General features: G+C 42.3%; 1 protein-coding gene and 1 long non-coding RNA gene across 3 annotated transcripts in view; one reads left to right on the forward strand and one right to left on the reverse strand.

Moving 5' to 3' along the window:
- Positions 1-9,654, forward strand: LOC108641366. The gene is made up of 3 exons (XR_001921948.3): positions 1-1,257; positions 5,240-5,323; positions 8,977-9,654. It is a non-coding gene; the product is annotated as an uncharacterized LOC108641366 (long non-coding RNA).
- The window catches only part of ZBTB1 (zinc finger and BTB domain containing 1), a 23,304-nt gene continuing 3,808 nt past the window's right edge, over positions 5,359-24,854 (reverse strand). Inside the window, exons 2-3 of one of the 2 annotated variants that reach the window (XM_008934688.2) lie at positions 18,015-19,926; positions 5,359-7,204 (exon numbers count right to left, since the gene is read on the reverse strand). In XM_008934688.2, coding sequence (XP_008932936.1) covers positions 7,168-7,204; positions 18,015-19,906 — 1,929 coding nt within the window. In that variant the 5' untranslated portion in view covers positions 19,907-19,926 and the 3' untranslated portion in view covers positions 5,359-7,167. Of the gene's footprint in view, positions 7,205-16,666; positions 19,927-24,854 lie in introns of those variants that run through there. The other variant, XM_018082499.2, reaches the window with a different exon arrangement.

The raw sequence follows: 24,854 nt of genomic DNA on the forward strand, positions 1-24,854 counted from the left end.
TACACAAACACACACACTCCGCGCCCTCCCTCCGTGGCTGAGGGAAAGTCCCGCCGAGCCCCTTTTTAGCCTTATTTCGGCCGAACTTGGCGGGCTGACACTCCCCGGTCTCCGCGGGGACAGCGGGGCCGGTTTGTCCCCGAGCCAAGGGAGCCTCTTGTCGCTGCTGAGGGGCTGCTGCGGGAGGGTACCTGAGGGCAGGGAATGGCTCCGGGCTGTCCCCTCCTGTCCCGGCACCACAACTCAGGGAATGGCACCGGGCTGGTCTATCCCGGCATCAGAACTCGGGGTGTAACCCACAGCTCTGCCCTGCTGTCCTGGCACCAGGACTCAGGGAATGGCCCCAGTGCGGGATTTGGGGGCCCTGTTGCTGCGTGTTCCTGCGCGGTGACCATTCTTGAAGCGCCTCTAAATTCTTGTCTGTTGCGCTAATGTGAGATGTCGTCACGCCTACGTTTAGCAAAAGCTGTGGAGCTATTAACTCGGAGCTAGGAAAGTGCTTTGATGAAAATATATTAAACATGAAAACCTGCTGTGGGTCCTCCAAATTATTTCTCCTCGCTTTGAGACAAACACTGCAAAATATTCCACTTGTAGGAAGGAGGGCAAAACACCATCCTGAGACCTTTTTATTTTTTTTTTCCAGGGAGTCTTAGTGAGCTGCTCCTTTTCAGTAGCTGTTTTATAAGTGTTACTAAAAGTCTGCTGCCCTTAGACTTTACAAGGTACATGAGAGAAGGATTAAATTCGCTGTGTGATTAAATCATCTTTCATTAGCTTTGTCCCTGGCCCTCAGCACTATGCTGTAGCAGGCCTTGCAGAAAATGTCACAGCTTTTCCCAGAGTGATCTGTACTCACACAGTTGTTACAGGCACTGGAACTCCAGATCAAAAACATCCTTGTTTCCATTAGTGTGTTTTTCAAAGCTTTTTTATAAGAAATGAGGGCTCCACCTCCTCTGTGTATCGTGTGTATGTATTTTTGAGGTGGAAGAGCCTCAATTTCTGACCATAAATATTGTACATGCTTAAATAACTATTATTCTTCCACAGATCCTGGTCTTTTTTTTTTTTCACACGGGTTCTGACGTTAGAGAAATCCGAAAGAAGTCAATGGAAAATGGAAACCATCGGCTGTCCCCACCTCTGACAGGAGCTGCTCTGTATATGCTGTGTGCAGATTTCTTTGATGGGAAGGGTGTCGGTTTCTCTTGTAGTTAGACCAGTGACTGATTCATCCCTGAACCATCTCTTCCTGTAATTCACTGTTACTTCATTCAGTTGATTGTATTATATGGAGCAGGCAATACAAAGAGCGGAGGTGGATAAATTCCATTTCAGCTGAAAAGTTTATGTTGTTTATTATTTGTATCCCTGTGAGGACTGTCCCTTAGGAACACTAGTAATGCACAAGAACCCTGTTTTGATAGCTGCAGTACAAAGTCAGACCTTGCTATTTCAGAACAAAAAGAGGATTCCTGCCCCAAAAACATATGTACAGAAACAAGAGATGGAAAGAACAAGTGGAGGAAGAAATAACACAACAATATTGATTAGCACAATATGCATTCTTTGCAGCAAAATTAGATGGAAGTGTCATTTAAATATAGCTGTAATCTAACAGGTTTTATCAGATTTAGAAGTGACATTTCATTAATTTGGCCCAAAGCTTTTACCTATGCTTTATCAGCCCAGGCACAAAATATGAGCTCCAGACAACACGTGTTTGGGGTTTCCTTGGCCCAGTAACTAGTTTGGTCCTGATGTGGTTGTGCTGATACCCAAATGTGCTGATAACCTGCTAAAGAGATGTTTCCAGAGACTGGATTGCTGCTCACCCTGAGAGTATTTTCTCAGTCCTGTTCATTTCATCACTTTAATTGTTTTGTTATAGAAATTTTAGGGAAAAGATCTTGAAGGAATGTATGAACACACCATTTTAATGCCAGTGGTGTAAATGAGACACTTGTGGCCATTCTCAGGAAAAATCCAAAGGTCTGTGGACTCAGGCTACAAATATTTAATTCAGCCTGTTGCAGAAGTATTTCTTTTCCAGCTGAGTATGCAGGTGCTGTTTTCTTCTTACACAATGATATGTCTAGGTCTGAGCTGTTTTTTAAGCCTTCATTCCTAATCAGAAGTTCACGTGATGTTCTTGCCACTGTCTCTTACTGATGTCCTTAGAGAAAGTCCCGTCTAACGAGAGGGAGCAACCTCTAAAACCTCATTAGACCTATTCTCTCTTCTCAGCAGAGCTATTACCAGCCTGCTTTTTGTCAGCAGTTTGTGAACCAACTCATCCATGCAGTCATCCTCTCATATGGGAAGAGACACATGATTCTCTTTTATGTTGCTTCATATGCAGTCATGCTACAGGTGAGCCAAACCGACTGGTTTGGAAATTAAAGAGTGAGCTTTATGGGGAGGACTTCAGCACAAGTCTGATTTTCGCTTTAAAAAAACAACTGCTGTTGTTCCCCCATCCCGAATCTGTGAGCTGTAACTTCCAGAAAAGGAAGTCAGCACCTCTGGAAGTGGCAGGTGCCTTTCTGGTCCATTAATTTGTGTTTAGGATCGATAAAGCACCCCTGTCTCCTGTTTGGCAGCGCTGTGTAATACGCTGTAGGCTATTCTCCATTACACCACCCAACCAGAAATGAAGATGATATGTAGATTTCTTCAGTGAAACAAGAGCTCAGTATCTGGAGCAGAACTGAGAACTCAACCCTTATCTTTATCTTGATAAAAGGAAAATTTTTCCCCACGTGTTTCATAAGGCACTGGAGTATAAAAATAGGACTGAACCCAAGTTACAGTTCAATCAGACATCAGCCACTCGGATCATTACGATAAAGTTGAAATGGTCTGTTCAGGTCTGACAGTCAGAAGACCTTAGACCTTAAATTCTGATATCCATTTCCCTTGTATCCATTTCCCTAGTACCCATTTCCCTAGAAAAACTATCCAGAAAATTGCATAAGTCAGATTATATTGGTGAAAATGAATTATTTTATAATACAGCAATCAGTTCAGAAAAGTCTAAGCAACTGCTGTTCTAAGAATGAATAATACTTTGTCATAATACCTTTTCATCACTGAAATTCTTCATCTCACTTATATTTACAAATGCATGTATAGTACTTGGAATTCAGACAAGAACTACCAGTGTATAAAATGACAGGGTTCTTCTGACGAGGTGTTGCATTAAAAATCGTGTTTATGTGGGGGGAACTATGTAATTATCTTGTATTTATGTACCTTCAGGTTTTGTGTGCAGCTGCTCCTTGTTAATTTAAAAGGCAGCCCCAAGACATGATCTTTCTTAAATAAGTGTTCCTTTGTTTTTGTGAATAACAAACAGAGTTCTGCAAATCTCTATAACATGTTTTTGGCAAATTACACAAATGCATGATTAGTACTATGGAAGTATTCAGAAGAGCAGAATATAGGGCAGTGTAATTTTGTACTGCCAAACCAGGAGTTCAAAAATCATGAGTCAGATATCTGAAAATTATAAACCTAGTTTAAAATTATGAGCTTAAAAAACATATGTGGCTTTGTTCACCTTCTGGCTTGTTAATCTTTAGCATATGTTCAGATTACACTTTTAGGATTTTCCATGGAATTGGCAGATCTAATTTTTTTTTAATACATAAAATAGCTGATTACACCATGTCACAACTGAAACCAGGCTGCCGCAGGTTGATTAGACTCAATAAAATCATGGAAGTTGTCAACACTGATTAAACTACTGCTTGATGTTTCAAGAAATAATTATTTTATAATTAAGTGGTTTTAAAGCACATTTATTTACACAGACTTCTGACAGTTTGCTGAGGCATGATTAAAAGCTGAGGTTAGTATCACTAGTGCTAACTAGATAAACTGGTGTGCTGTGCATTTAAGGGAATCAGTTCCTTATTCCTTCCTGTAACTGCAGCCTCCTTTTCTTGCAGTCAATCCCAACTCTACTGACAGTCATAAGCAAGTGACTTTAAAGCAGAAAGTTTGCAAGTAATCACAGAATCAGATCAGAAAAGGACCTCAATAGGTCACTTAGTCTCATTTTGTGTTTAACCAAAATTTCCTTTCTTGCAATTTAAGGCAATTATTTTTATTCATATTGACTGTGGATATGAGCAACAGTTCTGCTGTTTTTCTTTGTAACCAGCTTTTACATATATGAAAATCATTGTGTTTTCCCTCCACCATCTCTTCTGTAAAGTTACTTAAAATCATTCAGCCTGTGCTCAAGGAAGAGTAGTTTTCTGTTTCCAGACATTCATTGCTTTCTTCTGGATTCTCTGCATGCACCCTGTATCTTAGTTTTCAAGTGCTATGATCAAAACTGGAGACATCACCAGCTCATGCCTTTGTGATTCTGAAGGAGCAGATTTATACCCCAGTTTAGACATTTCAGTTTTTACCTTTTTTTTGCAACAGCAGGATGCTGCAGACTCATTTTCAGAATTGATTGAGAATAACCCATCAATTCTTTTCCAGGGAAATTGAGAAGGTAGATTTAGTTTGGATGTAAGGAAGAAATTCTTCACTATAAGGGTGGGGAGGCCCTGGCACAGGTCACCCAGAGAAGCTCTGGCTGCCCCATTCCTGGAAGTGTTCAAGGCCAGGTTGGATGGGGCTTGGAGCAACCTGGTCTAGTGGAAGGTGTCCCTGCCCATGGCAGGGGGTCATTAAGGTCTCTTCCAACCCAAACCATTCTGTGATTCTAAGCAATTAAGCCCCTGTTCCTTTACTTACACGTCTTATAATTTCAGCTGGCACTTGTTCCTATTAAATAGTATCTTACGTTTTCAGATCACCAGGATTATTTTGAATTCTAATCTTATCTTTTAATGTACTTGAATTCTGCTTGGTCTTGTTGGAAGATATTAAAAGGATACTCCATATAGTCCAGGGGGTGAATAAAGGAAACTGAGAATTTTCTCTAAAACTGCTGTGATGGGGTTAAAACAATAATTGTTGGCAGTAACTGTAAAACTGGAAAATGATGATAAATCTTAAACAAGGGAAACAGTGTATTGTAAACACAGACAAAGACCAATATTTCATACTCAGAGATCAATACAGTGGGATTAATCTCTCAGATTTACTTAAACGCTTAGTGTGAAGAATTTTAATAATAATTGAACTGTAGCAGGGCTATAAATTTTTCTTATTTTTTTATTCCTAAGATTATTTGATTGTTATTCATCTCCGTTTTCCCTTTTGTCATTAGCAGGTGAATGGGAAAAACACAGGAGCAGATGAAGCAGGCAGTAACTGGAACTTCACTCTGTTGCCAGGACTGTTATAAACTCAGGTATAAGATGGAATTAAATGAGAATAATAAGCAGATTTGTAAGATTATTTTATTAAAGATACTGTAGCAAAGCACAGAATAAGCTTTAAAGATTATGAAAACTAACTTGGAATGTCTTTACTGATACTCTACATAGACTACAAGTAATTGCTGAGTTACAGAACAGTCACAGCCTGTTCTAGGTGTCCTACACTTTGTATACTGTTGAAGGCCTATCTTTAGGTGGTGCTATAATATTCCCTTCTCTCCTCTGCTTCGTGGTGGTCCTACCATGCAGGTCCTTTCTGTTCTCTATGGAAAGGACATCCCATTTTCATTTAGATTTCCCAACTATATTGTGCCTTCTCCCTATAGAGTCCCCAATGGTATCTGGCTTTGCCCAGATATTCAGTCTTCCCCTTTGCTCCATAAAGCCACTAGGACAGAAGTGTCAGCATTCCAATACTGCACTGAAGGCTTTTAAAATGCCTATATTAATGTTTAAGATGTTATGTGTTAATAGAGCTGATGCCTTCAACATCTGTATGCTGAAACTTTGGGGGCTATGTAATTAGATTAAGCAACCACATTCAAAGATACCTGAACATCTTTTCTTGCATTTGTATAGCAACTTTATAAACTATAAAAGAGTAAATCAAGCACAGACACATGCCCTATACAAGCTGCAATACAGACAATATTGTACACACTTTGTAACAACAGTAATGAAAATGATGCCAAATATAAATAAAATTATAGACAGACTCTTCTTGAGATAACAGTTATAGTGAACAATGAAACATCCTTTTATAATCATGAGTAGAATTAATAAGATGCGTAACTACAGCAGAATATAATCAGCATGTTTAGTCTGCTTACATGTCTTAATTTGATCCACTGTTGTTTGGGGAAAGCAAAAGAAATTAATATTTTTCTAATCCATGCTTGCCCTAAGTTGAAACATTTACTGCCTTAGTGGTCTTTTTGTTAGGTTTGGGAGTTTTTTCCCCCATTAATTTAGCTGGAAACATTAGGATTCCTAAGATGTTCAAATCTGAACATGAATGCCTGATTCTCCTCTTCAAGCCAGCTTTTGCAAGGCTTAGATGCAGAACAAGGTGCACCCTGTGCCCTATGAAGATTATTTCACATTTATTCATCTCCTTGTTGGTAAAAACTTTTCACCATTCTTGTAATAAGACCAGAGCACCATTTCTTTACTTTCCACATACAAGCACTGTGCTTCGTGGAAGGTCCTCTTCAGCTTGCAAATGATGATCATGGCAGCAGGGGGAATCAGGTCAGCTGGATCTCTCTCACCATCCTGTCCTTCCTCAGGGCCCCTCTGTCCTCAGTTTTTAAGATTTTTTTTTCACTCTTTTTGTACTCTTTTCTTTTTCTCTTTTTTTTTTTAACACTTGATAGTTTAGCATTGTACACGAGTATACACTTGTAATGTTTAAACTAAAAAATCTAAACAGTTTTTGACAGCAGCTCTAAGAAGCCTCATTTCAGAAAAGGAGCACTCCAGCACATGAATAGCAAATTCTGCAAACTCATTTCAGTGCAGCCCTGAACACCTGGCATCTGCCTCTTTTGGCTGTCTGCTCCAGGAAAGACTTCAAATTTGTTTGTAACAGGTGTAAATAAGAGTCACAAGGAAGTAAGTTTTATAATACAGAGAAGAGTCCAAAACAACTTTTACTGCATGTTCTAATTTGACTGCTTTGGTGCCTTTTGCGACTGCTGCAGTGTGTCAAAAAAGCAAAGGTGGTGCCAACTCAGATCTGGCACACGTGGTTCTGAGTTTTATGAAATCTTTTGACGACCAGTTCTTCCTCATGTCTTCTTCAAACCTGGTTCTCTCAGTTGTTCAGAAGCTTAGAAGTCCCTATTTCACTACTGCCATGCAGAAAAGAAATGCAAGAAAAATATTAAAAGTCAGAAGCCCGCACTGCAGTACTGTATTTGCTAGCACGATGTGGTCCCTCCCACCTCACCATGTGTGGTTTTACTCTAAATACCCATCCTTCAGTTATATTCAGAGCACCCACCACAGTCAGGAGCTCTTTTTAAATGCCATACAGTTCATTTCCTTCAACCCTTACCCCACCAAAACACAGCCTTAAACAATGTTGTGATATCGTTTCAGAAACTTGTTTGTTTCTTTCTCCTTTGCCTTCCATTTTCAAAACAGCTAAAGATTTGCTGAACAAAACCTTCACTTCCCAAACCTCACAGAAGTTATTTTTGATACTGTGTGTGTTACTTTCCAGTAGTGGTTTATGGCTTGGCTTAGTGGATGCTCAAAAAAATTGCACGAGTATAATTTCCCTTAAGCCTGGACTTCTCATAGCTTGAAACGTGCTCACTCTGGAATACTTCTTACTGCTTCATATTTGCCTTTATTTTTGGTTGTGGGTTTTTTTTCCCTTGCCTAACTCAGACGTAACTGCTATGTATTTACTTAGCCCCCTTCCTCAAATTCTTATTTTAGGTTAAAAGCAGATAAATTATACAAGTATTTAAAATTTCTGTCCCTTTCGACCAAAATATTTTATGACAAATATGAGCAGCTTTGTATCCGATATGAACAAACAAGAAATTGGAAATGCATGAATGTAACTTTTGAGGACATGGGGGTTTTTTTGGTACACTTTTTTTCTGTGGATATGTAAATCACATTGTACAAAGTATATGACTGTTCCACTTCTAATTTACACTTGATGTTTCTATGCACACTGTGGCACTCCTGGCCCAAGTGGTTATGTCTACACTGCAGAGCAGGGCAGGCTTCGAGGCTGCACATGAAGCCGGGTTTATCGGCTCTCTGCATTACTTACCTGCCAGGGCACCCTCAAGGCCAGCTCAGGGCTGAATTTCCTGGCACACCTTTGAGGGGAAAGCCTGGAGAGTGATGCTCCACACTTGGTGTGCACTGCAGGGAGCCCCGTGTGACACATGGCCAGGCCCTCACCCACAGCATGTGCCAGGCCCAGGCTGCTCTGTGTGTTCTGTCTGCCCTCTGTGCCATGTCACACACTTGGTGGGGGGCAAAAAAGCAAACTGGGACAAAAGGCTTTTGTTGCCTGCAATGAGGGTGATGTCAACAGGGGAAGCAGGCCTTGGGCAAACTACTACTGTCAAAGTACTGCTGGTTCTGGTGGCAAATCCATTTGTCTACCTAACACGTTCTTAAAATCTTGGAGGGGAATCCACTGGACCAATGCTGTTATCGCAAAGTAGCTCTTATATAACTTGCTCAAAAGCCAGGAAGTACCTCTTTTCTTTGTAAACTAACAAAGGAGAAAAGCCATTCTAACTACTGTATGCATGTGAGCATTATTTTTCCCCGGGCAACATCAGTGTTTAGCATTGCTGTTTATGAGGATGCCGGGCTGCATTTTGCAGTCAAAGATCTCTGTTACTTGCAGATCACACACAGCTCACGCACACGACTGAACTTCATTACACCACCACCCTCAGACACATTGACTGTGCTGTGTGGGACCACCTCTGAGTGCGGGAAGGTGGGCTGCCTGTGAATATTAAATATTTTTCCAGTGATACCCCACTGGGGTGGGGTGGTGAGCACACAGAGCTGCTGGCACTGCCGACAGCTTGCAGCCCACAGCAAGACAGATTAGAGGTAAAACGCTGTGCCCTCCTCGCAGGCTCTAAAATCCCCCAGCTGTCCTAAGAACGGAAGCTGTTTTGGGGATTCACAGCTGTGTGAGGATCGGCTTCACCCTCCTCTCAGCAAGCGGAAACGTTCGAGCCTTTGGAATGGGAACATGCGCGTTCCCAGCGAGCCACGAGATGGCACCCACAGCCCCATTCCCCGTATCCCTGAACATCTGCAGAATTCCAGCCCTTCGGAGAGGTTAGAGGATGCAGCTCCTTCCACTTCATCAAAGTCAGAGGAAGCCTGTGATTAGCTGGATGTTTACAAATAAAAGGAGGATCTGGAGACAGATCAAAGAGAACTCTCCAGATTTGGCACAGACACCGTATACTTGTGCTAGCAGCATCTGCATGGGTTCAACTGTTACATGAAGTGGCTGAACTTGGTGTATCTCATCATATATTAAAAATGCTTTTATATGCTTAGTGCATTTATTAGAAGTCTGAAGAGTCAGCCAGCTAAGGACCTCACAAAAATGAAAAAACAACACCTCCCAGCAAACAAGATCTTACAGACTCCATTTAAGAGAAGCACCCACTGGGTTCTTCCTCACCCTGTTTTCTGCAGTGTAAAGGGAATCAAGAAGCAAAGCACTGTTCCAAAATCCAAAGGATGTAGTACTTCAGACTCAGTAAACAGGAGCAGTAGCACTCAAAGCCTGTTCTCCAGTAGTTTGGCTGGCCCAATCACACGATATACACTCTTCCCTGGAAAGTCTATAGTTCATCCAGGATCTGAGTTACTTTGGCACAGCCCAAATGACGGGGGAGAGAAGCAGATGGGAGATAAAAGATGTGGTGTGTGAACTACACTAAGTTAATGTATATCTGTTCTGAGGGACATCTTTGTTTTGACTCTGTGTAACAAACCAACATAGCCTGTGAGGTCTGGAAGGCCACACTAGACTATTCCTACTTTCATAGTAGTGCTCTGTTTGAAGTTGGTATTTCTATTTGGGGTCTAAAGCCACACTGAACTTGATCAAATAAACATTCTCCAAAGGAAACTGCCTTTGAACTATTTAACTCTTTGTACAGCAAACTAAAGCTGAAAGAACTGTAACAATCACTGTCAGATCTCTTGTGTCTTAGAGCTGAGTTGTTTTCCAGTTTTTAAGTTACTGTTCATCAGGACCTGTGTCTTTTCTGGCAGAACTGACTGTGGTAGCAACAGTCACTAAAATCTGAGTGAAACACAACCCTGCCTGAAAGCAGACTAGATGGGGTTAACCCTCAGGCTTGCAGGCATGCAGACTGTGTCATATTTTACAGCATATGTAAGTGTACACAACTTCTATTTAATCTACCTGATAACAATGCAGCACAGATATCCGAGCTCTCTCCTGGGCTGTGGGGCATACTAAGACAATTCCCTCATCAGCTCCAAGGGATCCTACCTTGTATTTCCTCTTCCTCCAGTGCTACTGTATTTATCCTTTTCCCGAAGGAGGGATATTTTAGATTCTGTCTCTTAAAATATCTCTGCTTTGCATAATGGCTAGAGAACCTCAACAGTTTGGTAGCTGGGACTCTCTACCAGCAGGTACCAGTAGGAAACCCATAGGGAGGAAGGGAACAGTCATCATCTTTAGCATCCTGAATAAATGCTCTAACGATGACTTGTGTAAAAGGGAGGAGCGTAACCGATACCAGAAGTCTGGGTATCTGCTGCCAAAACCAAAAGCAATCTATGGTATTCAGCAAACTCTATTTTTAGCCAGCGTATCTGCATTTCCACAAACTTTCATGGTCTTTGTGGCTTTTGCCATGGAGAGAAGGACCTTATGTTATTTCTCCCATTCATTTTCTGGGGAGTCAGAAGCAGAAGTCCCACTGGTGACCATCCGCAATGTAGTGGGATGGTTACCTAAAAAGGAGAGAACAGGTATTACTGAGTTGTATAGGTTCAACTGAACAGGTGAGAACTATTAAAAAAGGCAAGTTCTTAGCCCTAGTCATTGCTTTAAAACAGGAAGAACGCAAAGCTTCCCATTACAAAAAAAAAAAAAAAAAAAAAAAAAAAAAAAAAAAAAAAAAAACCCAGAAGGCAGATAGAAGAGTCAAAAGGATGAATTTTTAAAAGAGCAACCCTGTCATCAGGGGAGATGGGGGAGAAGAGAGGGCGAAAGACTGAGTTTTGCATCTTTCACGTTGGCAACACTGCTGCTGCAGAGACCTTGGCAATGGCTGACACTGGTGGCACACTGCCTGACAGACAAGTTGAGAAACCAAGGATTTACAACAGTCCTGATCTCCAGTGGATTTCCTACAATCCACACAGCTTCCAGGATTTGGAGGCCTTTAAAGAATGCTCTCTTCTCACTGCCTGTCAGGAGTCTTGCGATATCGACAGAACCACAAGACACACTTATCTAAGATCATGTCTTATTTGCAAACAAAAAAAGTACACCCCAAAATCTCATTGATGCAAATCACAGTTGAGTTTGAGTGAAAACAACAGCAGCAACAGGACTTTGTCAAAGAGGAAAATTCTTGAACTATTTTATTTTTTTTCCTCCCACCGGAAAGTCTAGATGCAGCATTGTTGTTGTGGTTGTAGCTGCAGGAAGATTTATTATGGTTTTAGTAAGCCAGAAGGCACAGGAAAGGATTAAAACTTTTCATTTTCCTGCAAGGGAATCAAAGATATTGACCACGTCTGAACATGGAGGTTCTTGGGGTGAGGTGTGCCACGCTGGCTACACAAAGCAGACAGTTAAAACCTGGCCTTGGACCACCTGCTGATTTCTCATCTCATAATTTTATTATGTTCCCTTGGATACATTAATATGAAACTTTAAAAACATATTTCCAACTGCTCTTACATAGGGAATGTGCGTGAATTACTGAAAACAGCTTCTCTAAAAGCATGAGGCAAAGTATTGTTTTCCTGTGTCTTTAATTTTAAAAAAACCAACAGAATCCACCCCACAAGACATTTGAGAGCAAAAATAACTGAAACAAATATCTGATAGCTTTTCTCCTGTAAAATTGGCACTGGTCATTCAAGTATATGAAAAGGAACATGGGGCTGTTTGTTTCAGGGCTGAATATTTATAGTCACGATGAAGTGACTCCTGAGTCATGAGCTCTCTTGCCCTGTTACAAATTAAGATTTGTCTTTCTTCATGAAAAAAATAAAATCACAATTAATTCCAGAATTGTAGAAGCGACTATAAAAGTGGCAAAAGACACTTAATTTATAAAATGTGTGCTGATTTCTGCCATCTTTCCCCTACAAAATCTCAGCCTACTCACATGTCTCAAGAATACACTGCACAGCAAAATTTTAGGAGTTTTCTGGAAGCTGGAAGAAAATACACAAAACTGGTTCATAGCCGAGAACTACAGAAATGTCAGCTTTTAAAAACATGTTCCTAATTTCTAGCCTTCAGCAGACTTTATAAAGTCAAATTAGTCATGCTTCATCTTGTAGGCTTCCAAGTCTGTGAGAAGCATCAAACCAACTGAGAACTAGGGAAGTCAGAAGATTTGATTTTTAGCCGTTTCAGATTAAGAAGTACTTAAAAGTCAGGAGCAGGCACACAGGGATAGTAACAGATACTGCCAGCATCTCCTTAATTCACACATGGAATTATCCTGAGCTTCCAGTATCAGACCAAAAATGAGATTACTTTCTCCCCTTACGAAAAGCAGTGAGGGACAGAGGGCAGCAGGAGAGCTCCAGAGCTGCTCCTGGGCCCACAGCTGGAGGGCATGAAGGCCAGAGGAAGGTGGGAGCCGTTCCTGGTGTTTGGCCAGACAAGGGGCCCAGCTCATTCCTGGCCCCGGGCCAGGCCAACCACACAAACCCAGTGGCGTGGAGCACTGCACAGCCTGCTTCAGGGAGGACTGAGAAAACTCCAGAGCATATTTGTGGGATGAGCTGAATGCAGGAAGGTTTCCAGTTCTCACGAAGAGGGCAGAAAGCAAAAATGTGTCTCATTTGTAAGAAGCTGGGCTGCCTTTTTCCTTATCAGGAAACAGGACACGAATGTAAGAGTTCAGCTTCCCCAAGGATGCTTGGGGGAGACAGAGACCAAGTTAAACTCAGGACAAACTTTGAGTTCTGGTACAGCTTGTTTAAGCAAATGAGCCCCCTCCCAGCCACTCATTCCTCCCCTCATGCCACCCCTTCTATTGTGCTTGCACAAGATCTGACACAGAGATGGAGAGGGAAACACAGCGGGAAACTGGTCCAGCCAAAGAACAGCCCCATAGGGAATAAAAAAAAGCCCCTTTTTTGATTCAGTTCATTGTGAAGCGACATAAATACGTGCTTTTTTACAATGGAGAGGGTGGCACACAGGGGATATGAGAGCTGAAACTAATGGGGAGGAAGAAGAGGCTGCCAGGGCTCAAGGTGGCACTGCCTCCAGGAGCAAACTTGTGTCCTCAGCAATAGCTGAGACTCTTGATGGTTTTGCACTAGAGTATTCAAATGCAATGCTGTAGTCAAACTTTTCACATTTATAACAATGTATTTTTAATATATTCTCCAGGGCAGTACATTTTCTGTCTTCAGCTTTGATTAAAAAATATGCTGACTTGTATTTTCACCATCAACTGAAAATATTAAAAAGGGAAGAGCCGTAATAAAAGCCTCAATTCTTAGAATTCTGTGATGTTCTAATCTATTCAAATCAAGATTTCTCCACAGACCTGGCTACAAATATCATTATACACAAATGTAAATACTATTTGAACCAAGAAGTTGCCAACAAGCATTTACAAGTATATATATATATTAACATTTGAAAAATCTCCTCTGAAACTGAGAAAGAAGTGCAACAGCTTTTGTGATATTTTAAAGCTCATTCTAGGTCTTTGCTAACTCCCTTTTTTTACCTTTCAGTAAATCCTGAAAACTAAGAGCTAGGCTGGATACTTATAAATTATTTTCAGGGTTGCAGCCCACACCACTGCCAAAATGAGAAAAACAACAGAACAGAGAGAAGGTCTCCAAAAATAAGAAAAGCAAATCACTTAAAAATATAAGTTAGAGAACCCAGCAAATCTTTCTTTCTGGCTATGCCTTGTGCAATGTGATACACTTACACCTCCAGTTTTAAAGATCCTTAACTGCTTTAACACTCTAACACTCCCCGTAGTGCACTAAGGAGATGCAAAGGAACAATGTTATGTGACTGAAAAGTACAAATTAGAGGAAACAGAACTCTCAATGAAATATTTTTGCTTCCCCTTCAAGTAACAGCAAAACTTCCAGGATATCATAACTGCTGTTGTTTTTTTTTTCATGTCTGCTTTCATTCTGTCTCCACATTAAATCATTTTTATCATGGTAGGAGCATTGAAACACCATCGCTTCACTCTCCTGAGGATGCTGTCCCCATTCTGGGAAGAACACTCGGGACTGGCCAGCCCAAGGCTGCCTCAGCACCCAGGCCTTCTCCCCGTTCACAGCAGCCGAATTCCTTGTCACTCCCAGCCTTTTCTTTTAACGCTGCCATTCTGCTCCCCTGCACACTTTTACATGTCACCTTAAACACTCTCCCCATCCACTTGCAAGCCAGGTTGACTTGTTTATGCCTTAGTACCTTTGATTTGTTCTCCTATACTGCCCTTGATCACTTCTCAGCTACTTCAGTCATTCTGATTTTCTCTGCCTACGCATAAGTAGATCTGCTCCCAAACTTCCCTGCAGTGTAATTCATGCTCTTTTGTGAGCCTTAGTCTGGACATTCATACATGTGAACTCCAAGGTTTTGTTTCATTAGAACAGGGAAAAAACCATCAAGTTCAGTTGGAAAGGTTTAACAAACTGATTTTGTTACTACAACACAGCTTATCACTGAAAACAAAGGTACTCCAAGGTGTTTATAAAGTTAGGTAGTATACATAAATACCATCATTCCCAGTTCCTCCATTTAACTTCTGTAGTTGGCAGGTCTACTTACACTAGGAAGTCAACTGTTTTGGGAAACATTTCTGGGTCAAGTTCAGACCAATACGCTGTAAACAAGGGCTCCTGATCCTGAGCAGGAGGCTCCATAAATCACCCTTAGCCCTTCACTGTATTCAGGAGTGATCCCTTAGATTGCAGAGGTCACCTCCTCCTTTTCAGCGAGGTCTTTAATCTGGGCCCTGCTGTGGCCCTGCAGCCCTTGGGGCAGCGGGACCGGCCGTCCTTGGTACGAGCTCCGCAATCCGAGTTTGTGCCGTAGTGAGCTCATGGCTCTGGCCAACAGCTCTCCCAGCCAAGCTGAGTCATTCTCACTCCGCTCTCACAGGCATCTACAGGACATTTTATCCACTCCTTCAGCCACCCCCTCCATGCCACCTTTGGGATTTGCTTCCCACTGCACAGCTCTAATCCTGCCCCACTGCTGTTGCCACTCCGTCCCACTCAGGATCTCTTCTCCCACTCAGTCTTCCCACTATTCCAGTGCCACAAGACTCTCTCACCAACTCCCCCAGTGCTCTCCAGTTCTCCCTCACTTCCCTTGACTGCTTTTCCCAATCCAGCCACAGCTGATACCGTTAAGGATAACATGCATGTCAGAGAATCACAGTGTGCAGTGTATCAAGCCCCCAGCTCTTCCCCTACAGCACCTGACTAACTGCTTCACCTCTAAGACAATCATTATAGCTAAATATTTTGTCTTTTGAAGAGTCTCATCATCACCTTAGCAATAATTCCAACACTAAAAGGTGTTAAAATACCCATCCCACTTACTCTTCGAACCCCTACACACTGAGCGTCGGCCTGGTTTGGGATGGGGAGCATGGAATAAATCCTAAGGGGGGAAAGTTCTGAATTAACTGAAAAGCTGGAGTGCATCCATGCCTGTGCTCTTTTTGGCCCCAGTGTTATTCAGGGCTGGGTTGGCTTCAGCATCACACAAGAAAACACAGGATTGAGCAGTTAAAGCAAAACATTAAAGGTCTGAACTGCACCAGAAGCAGTCGGTGCCTGGGGCCAGCTGCCAGTTCAGGACTGAGGTCTGGTGGGGGAGCCTCCTCCATCACTGCAGAAATGTACACATCTGCCAGCCAAGAGAAATCCTAATGAACATTTAAAAGTGAATAAATGCAAGGCAATTCATACTAATTTGAATAGTTACAGTGGAGATTCTGTACTGTGTTCACTTCTCTGAACAGTTTAACATTAAAGCTCAATACTCCTCATAATCCCCAAGAAACAAAAAGGAATCCAACTCAGACAGCAACAAGCACATGAAAGCCCTGGACTAGACCCTCAGCTCCTGGCTCCTATTCACAACCCCACCACTGGCACATGAGGTGAACAGAGTATTTCAGTTGGAAGGGACCTACAGTGATCATCTCATCCAACTGCCTTAATTGCTGATTTAAATTACTTTCCTCCCTCCACGTCTCAGTAGGAAATAGCATTACCCACCCTCTTTGATAAAGTGAGATCTGCTGGGAGAAAGTACTGCTAGGTTTTATTTTTTAATCGTTTTCTCCACCATTACACATTAGGATCCTTTCCTCCCCCCCCATCACAAATCACACAATTAACAAAGGTTTAGACAGCTGGTTCCTAAGAGTCAAAGCCAGTAGTTCTCTCAAAGGCCAAAGTGCCTCACTGAATTGATGTCAGCAGGTACTTAGCAGGATTTTTAAATTCAATTAAATTAAGAGACAAGCTACGCAGATTAGGGCTCTGCTAGAATCAGCAAGGAATCTTAAAAGGCATAAAATGTCTTTACATTTATTAAGCAAACTCTGCAGTCTTTTCTTGTTATATTCTTGTTGAAAAACAGAACATTCATAAAGTATCATGAAAACAAGAAGCAAAAAAACTAAGGTTCACATGAGCCACACTCCCCCTTCCCCTCCCCACCCAAGCAATGGGACTATCTTCACACCCATCCTGCTTTTAACTTTCCAACACAAGCAGCAAGGCACGGTTCACAGCTAGGCTGAGAATGCAGTCTCCAGTGCACATGGCCACGCTGCATTCCTAGGAACCCGCCACGGCTGCTCCTCCCTTGTATGTTAGGATAAGCAGGTTAAATATACCCACAGAGGTACAGACAGTAAAAGAAAGGCCAATGTCAGTTGAACAGTTCTGCTAGGACTTCAAGTCTGGAAAACGACCACTGTGCTGGGAACTCCTTGGTTATCCCGACAGTCAGTAACTCCCTTTCCCTTTGTGCACTCCAGTCCAAGCCTGCGAGGTTTAACTGAGCCTATGTGCTCTCACCCTGGGATGCACATTCCAACAAAGCCAAGAAGCAGGGGACCAGGACAGCCAGCTCTGCCTTTACAGCAGAGACAGAGCACAAAGGATTATTTCTTGGCATTGCTGGGTTTTTTTTTTTCATTTGGAAAATTAATTTGGGGATTATGAACAGTTATGCTCTTGCACATTAATCACTGAGATCTAAAATTTTCACATGAAGAAACAACACATGGAAATATTAAAGCACTCATCTTATGGACATGGATCCGAGAACTGTTTAATAGCAGTCAGTGAAGGGGTAACATTGTGCTTTTAATCTACAGTTTAAAAATAATGATTTGTATATCTACTTAGTAAAACAATAAAATTAAGAACAGAAACTGATATTAGGAAACAGTGAAAATGTAATAATTAAACACATGATGCTTTTCAAAGCTATATACTTAATGAGCCTAAATAGACACCTATGGTTAGGAGGGTCTTAAAAAAAATAATAAAAAAAGAGACTTATTTTCAAATTTTTTTTTTCCTTTTCAATTTTTTTCTACTATACTTATGCTTTGCTTTGGTGTTCTCTCTGCTGCCAGCTTAATGCTTTAACAGTATGTTTATGCTTATGTTCTTTTCAAATGCTTGGCATTATAGTGAGATCTCATATCTTTCCTCAAATTAAATTTTGCTCCACATACTCCACATGTATACAGATGAACATCCATGTGCTGCTCCAGTTGCTCATTATTTGGGAATATCTGAAAGCAGACCTGGCATATAGTCTCTCCAGCTGATAAGTGAGATATCATATGCCGTACATGGTCATGTTTTCGGAAGTTTCCTTGATCACAAATGGAACAGACATACCTGGCCATGCCTTTGTGCATATCATTGTGGAGCCGCAACTGGCGCTCTCTTAAGAACTGCTTCCCACATGTCTGACAAACAAACTGTTTTTCCTTGGTATGAACGGTATAGTGTTCCCGCAAGTGGCAACGCTGGTAAAATCCTTTCCCACAAAGATTGCAGAAATGCTTACGTCTGTGATCCCTCTCGTTCTCTTCCAACATGGAGTTCTTGAACAGATCTTGCTCCAGGCAGTTTGACATATGTTCAACCACCAGGTTTTCAGTTTCAAAGCGCTGACCGCAATTAGGGCACCGGAAAGGACAGGCAGAATGCTTGTATAACTGTTTTTTTTGAAGGCTGTTCATTTGGAAGTGACTGTCCCTGAAGTCCTCTAGCATCTCTGCAAACATCATGTCCCTTATTTCCGACTGCTCCTCAGGGTTTTCTTCTAAGTCCATTTTCTCCTCAGAGTTTCTGATTCCGTTCATGGTCAGATCCTGGGGTTCTCCACAGGTCTGTGCATGATCCTGTAACTGCTTGCCTTTGACCAGTATTTGACCACACTTGCCACAAGCACATATATTTTCTATGTGTTTGGATAAATAATGAGAGGACAAATCTTCCTCGGTGATTGTTAGCCCACAAAGTTCACAGGGAGCGTTCTCCACGTCTTCCTGCACTGAAGGAGCCTTCCTGTTAAGGTGCCGCGGACTTTTCAAACACTTTCTTTCATCCTCGTCCATGGATAAACGGGGCTTTAAAGTCTTTCGAGCATTTCTCTTCTCTCTCATCTCTTCCTCGACGTAGTATCTGTAGAGCGGCTCTTCCTGCTCATCATCCAGGTCGTCGTTGTCGGAAGACTCATTGCAGTCTTTATCCGTCACCTTGATAATATTAAAATCCTTCAGCTCATCTGTAGGATTGTCCTCAGGTTCCATCTTGATGATAATCCTCTTCCTCTCAGAAGCTCTGTTTCCTTCTTCACCTGAGGTCTCGGAGGCAACCGTGCTGCTTTTCCTGCTCGTGATGTTTGACACGGGAGATGAAGAATCGTCTGCGGCTTGGCTCGAGTCCCCCTTGTATTTTTCTGTTTGTGTGGAGATCATTTTAGAAGTAGAGTCCTTTTCACTATAGTCTATTTTCTCAGTACTGTAGTACCTGGCACTTTGGTAGGAATGCCTGTTGGTGCACGTTAACACGTGCTCATCCAGTAGCTTTTCACAGCTAAAACTAAACCCGCAGCTGTCGCAGGTGAAGCTCCTTCCAAACCGGCGCGAGTGGGACACGCGCTCTTTCGTGTGAGAGAATTTGGACGTGGTGCTTTTTTTGCAGGCATCAAACAGTTGTTCGGGGAAGCTGCTTAGCTGCAAAGCTTCTTCGTCAGGCTCTTTGTTATGGGATGTATTTACTGTTGAACTTGGCGGCTCCATGCCCCACCTGTTTGCTTCGCTGCCATTTCTAGCGAGCGCGTCTTCATACATTCTCACGCCAAATATCATTTTACTATTCTGGGTGCTAGAAGCAGAAGATGAACATTTTAAACTAGATGAGTCTGTATCCTGTATATCTTCTAGACATTCGGGTACGTTATACAGCTGTAAATAGTTCATGGCCACTTTAAATTGTTCAAAATTGGCAGGGGCTGTCATGATTTTTCCTAAATACATGAACTGTAAAATAAGATCAAAGCATTCAGCGCTAATCTTCATGTTGCTTAGATTCAGCTGGGCTGTAGTGTGTTGATGGTTCATAAAAAACATTCTAAAATAGGAGCTGCAGGCAGCAAGGACTGCTTTATGTGCTTGAAAATAAATATCATCGATAGCGATGCAGCAGTCACACAGAAAGCCCCACTCTCTTTGGTTGTTTAGCTGCTGAAGGACATAGTTGCTATGGCTGGTTCTTGCCATCTTGTACTTCGATTATAGCCCTGCATAGAGAAGAAGATAGCTGTTAAATCACAAGCACAAACCCCAAAACCTACTTGAACGTAGGGAGGAAATGCCATCGTTTTGCTCTCTAGATCTTCCTACTCTGACAGTTTGCGGTACAGCTTCCTGTCTGGAGACCTTTGCTGGTAACTACTTATGAATACTGATGCCAGTGAAAACATCCATAATTCCATGTGCTCACCACTAGACTTACAAGACTAGTAAACTAATAAACATAACTACCACACATGTCAATCAGAGCTATGCTGCTAGAATATAAATTAGCAAATATATCTCAAAGTCCCCCAGCCAAGATTTGCAGATATGAATTCTGAATGCAGAACTTCAAAAACTTCACAGGGTAAGACTTCTGTAAGATGGCCCCGGGACAACACCTATACAAGGTAAACTGGCTGTCAGAAACCACTCTTCAGTCTCAACTTGCCTTTTTACCTGTCAGTCCAACGGACACATGATGCAACTCATACTGGAAAACAGGCCAGGCTCAAACTGGTCTGTCCCTCCTCGTTAAAGGAAACTAAGAGGCATCAGTGGAGCACCCACACAAGCTACTCCACACATTCTGCTCTTCATGGCAGCTCAGGGACTGCCTCAACCTTCCTGCAAACCCGGAACCGCAGAGTCAAACGCCTTCTGAGAAGCAGAGGGCAGCCCGGCTGCGGTGGCACGTCCCACGTACGAGCCCGCTGCAGATGGTGACCAGGCGAGCTGCGTGACAGCCACAGGGGCTGCACAGGCAGGAAGTGGTGCACGCCGTGCCTCCAACTGCTCTCAAAACCACCCGTTCAGAGCGCTGAAACGTTACCAAAACACATAGATGGGAAACCGGACAAAGAAAAACTCAGCAATGGAGAACTGAGAGAGCCCGCGGGGCAGAGGTGGAGCCACGGTGAAATGAAGCCTTGACAAGACTGGGGAGAAAGGCCTGCAAGTGCTGAGGGTTGCTGTAGTGTGAAAGGACTAACTTGTCCTCAGGAGAAAAGAGGAAGAAAACATATTGGTTTATATTAACAAAAATATCCAGAAGAAACGCATTGTATACAGGAGGTGTGCATTTGATTTACAGAAGATAAGCTTAACCAAGTGTGGCCAGATCAACAGTTAGTCACGACTCACTTTACTGATTGTACATAATCTGTTCTAACTGCACAGGGTGAGGGGGTGAGAAACCAAAAGAAGGTATAAAGAACGCCCTAACTAAATGAAAAACAGAAAGCAGTAATGAGCATTCTTAACATTTTGAAAGGTTATCACAAACAATGCAAATAACTGTAAGAGATTTGTACAAATAAAGTACAGGCTAGCAAATTACATATATTAAATGGCATTTTATGACTCAGTGAAATGCATGGATTGATTTGCAACCAACTCTTTCGACTGTTCAAAATTTAAACACAATACACACACAAATGCTCCCTTTTTCTTCTTATTCCCCTAACGGCTTACATCTCCCAGGGAGAAAAATGGATAGAGAAATTAAATTCCACAGTTGGTGTTGTATTCACAAGTCATGGGCGTTGCCTGGCTTGTTAAGCAGCAAGCCTAACACTAAAACCCCGTTCTCCATTCCACAAAGGACTGCCATGGAGGAAACACACTCAAGCTCCCAAGACAAGAACATGCTCACCCCACCCAGCAATATTCCCTACTGCCAACTCGTCCAGCAGTACCTCTGGATCACCACCAGCATAGGACCTTGTCTGGCAACAGGAACCTTGAGATTTGGGCTGAATTACAACTGACTACGAGCATCTGCATGGCAGCTGCTCCTCTCCTCTCAGCCCAACCCTCCACACCCAGAACTCCAGGCAAGCACCCTGCCATAACAATTCTCGGACTGGTTTGGCCCAGTGATGTTCACTGTAGAAATGCAACTCGTTGCATGGAATTCATTTAATGGCTTTCTCACTAACTTGCAAAACAGTGGCTTTGAACATAGGAGAATCTCTGAAACCACTTCACACCTTTTCTACAGACACTGATCATTGTCTAGGTCACTGGGTAATTTCAGATGTTGCTGTGTAGCAAAGCTCTCAACATCAATAATAAAAGTGCACTTTGTATTCTTCCAAGGGGTAACATGTTTTGGACTTGAGGCAATTCATTAGATGCTAAATGTAATTCAGTCTACTGTACCAAGAACAGCAGCTGCATAATGAGGAAGAACTGACTTCAACTTCCACATTGTAAGAGTGGAAACCAGTGAGAAAAGAGATGACAGAGTCTAAGGTACAATTGGCCTCTTGTTGTAAACTCCCAACAGAACAAGAAAAGGCTCAGGACGACTCAGGTTAATCTCCCCATCCATATAAAGTGGCAAGTTTTAAATGTAATGTTTACTTGTGTTTTTTCTACACTAAAAGTGTTCCATCATGTCCACCAACAGCAAAACAGCAGTCCAAGCAGCAAGCCTGTACCAAAAAGGTGGCCACAAACTGTCTGCAAACACCTGCAGACAGCAGCATTTCCAAATGACATGAATGATGAGTGACAGCACACAAACTTGCCTTTTTTAAATATTCTTCCTCTTTTAAAAAGGTGAAAGGTATTTCTCCTTTTGACAGAGGAATTCCTGCAGAGCTTTCAGCATGTGGGTCCCAACACACAACAAAGACCCTTTGGCAATGGTTCCCTCCTAGGAACTCTGGGAAGAAACAGCTGGAGCACGAGGTGGCTTGAGCAGGATGGCAAAGTGCTCAGATACATATCCGGCTTCTACTGCAGTAGTACTACATGTAGGTGTTAAAAGACTGTTTGAGGTTATTTATGTTAATGAAAGTAATGGCATCCTCCCTCTGGATGCTGTATTAACCTGCTGCATGTAACTAAGTATTTACAAATGCCAACACTTCCCACCATGAGAGCCTGGGTTGGGCTATTTAAAACTTTAACACATTTCAACCAGCAAAGGCAAAACTTTCCTTCTGAATTGTCTACTTCACACTGATTTATTTGCCCCCCCCACACCCCTTCCACAGAAAAGGTCAACTAAAGCAGTTCACAAAACGAAGCTCAGAAAAAGCTTTCATATATGTAGATTAATATTCTTTTAAAAATAAAAAATTTCTCTTCCAAAATCTTTGAAGAGACACTTTACGTGGGAGAAAGCGTTATATCTTAGATATGTTGTCATGATATAAAAATCTGCCTGAATTTGGCCAAGCTTGAGGGAGAGAAGATAAAAAATATCAGTTTATTCACACTTAAAAATTTTGCTATTTATTAAAATCTCAGATTACAGCCTGGCTGAGAACATTTCATCCTCTCGCAGCTCCTTTGTACATGGGGGCCTGCCTGAGCCATCCCACCTGCAGTGAAACCCCCTTTTGCACAGAGCTCTGCCATGGTTTTAAACTACAAAGGGGTTGATTCAGACAGAAGAAAGGAAGTTTTTATCACAAGGGTGGTGAGGCACTGCCACAAGGTGCCCAGAGACATGGTGGATGCCCCATCCCTGGGAACATTCAAGGTCAGGTTGGACGGGGCTCTGAGCAACCCTCATCTAGTGGAAGATACCCCTGCTCATTGCAGGGGGGCTGGACTAGATGGCCTCTAAAGGTCCCTTCCAACCCAATTCCATAATTCTATGTGCCCCCTCACAAAGGCAGGAGCTAATAGGAGGGCTTGCTGGAGATTGCTAGGCATGAAAATTGCCTGCTGGGTTTTATCAGCCCTCCTGGTAGCTGGATGGAGAGGATACCTAATTCTGGCTGATGGAGGACCAGACCCAAGAGGGGGTGTAGTGAAAACACAGGGAGATTGGGAAATGTAAGAAGGATGTGATGGAAAACCTCTGGAAGTCTGAAGAGCAGGGAGAGGCAGGCTGGGAGCAAAGTGCTGAGCCAAGACAAGGCGACTGGGATTAGGAAGCAGCACTGGGAATTAGAAGTGGGGGCAATGAGGGTCTAAACAGTGGAGGGAAGCTGCTTGGGCAAGGGACTGGGAAAAGCCAAGCTGCAGGGCCTAGGGCAGAAGGTCTAAAAACACAGATATGCTTTTGCTGGGGAATGGGTGGAAAACAATTATAGCATTTACCCCTTCAGAGCAGGAACTGCATCTCAAATTCCCAATCCTGCCATGCCTTTGCTATCAGCAAGCATCACGGGCTTCCTGACAAACTCCTTCCCATCAAGAGCAAGCTCTCAGAAAGTGATCATTTATCATTATTTTGTTACTTTAATTGCTAAAATGGCATCAATCTGCATTTATCACCCATGTGGGTGGTTCAGCACTGCAAACTATTTTTGAAGTTTGCTTTGGAAAAAAAAAAAGCAGACATTAGAATAAAAACAGGTCTTTTTACAGAAAACACAAGATTTCAAAGTTAAATGTGTACACAAGAAATGCTGTAGTTAATGCAGGATTAAGTCAGCTGCCATTTACGTATCATGTATTATGTATGTACATATATTAAGTACAGATCATAGTAAAATTTTCCTTACTCGGCACATCCTTTTGGTCTGTCCAGGCCTGGATCTGAGCAGCAGCAAGACAAGATCCCTGCTCATTTGGCAAAGCATTTGGAGGATGTGAAGCAAATGGGAGGCAGGGGACAAAAAAGAGGATCTCACAGCAATGAGCACTGCTTGGAGAACATCATCCCATTGCTGCCAGTCTCAGGACAAATCACTTCAACCTTTTTAAGTCTGGCTTGCACTGTTTGGATATCCAATTTATTCACACAGGTAAACACCATCAGCAGTAACCAAGGTCAGTGGGAGCTATCCTCTGTATGTACTAAACACTGAGTATCTTGGAAAATTAAAGCTCCATGCAGGCAAGTCTGCCAATCCAAAATTTTAAATTATTTCTAATCCTCTCTGACTCTTCTATTTCAAAGAGAGGAGAAATGCCAGCCACTTGTCCAATGGACTAGTACATTGCCTTTTGTGAAGCATCCCAGTAC

This window comes from Manacus vitellinus, unplaced genomic scaffold (genome assembly GCF_001715985.3).
Source record: "Manacus vitellinus isolate BGI_N305 unplaced genomic scaffold, ASM171598v3 scaffold_6_pilon, whole genome shotgun sequence".
NCBI classification, from domain to species: domain Eukaryota; kingdom Metazoa; phylum Chordata; class Aves; order Passeriformes; family Pipridae; genus Manacus; species Manacus vitellinus.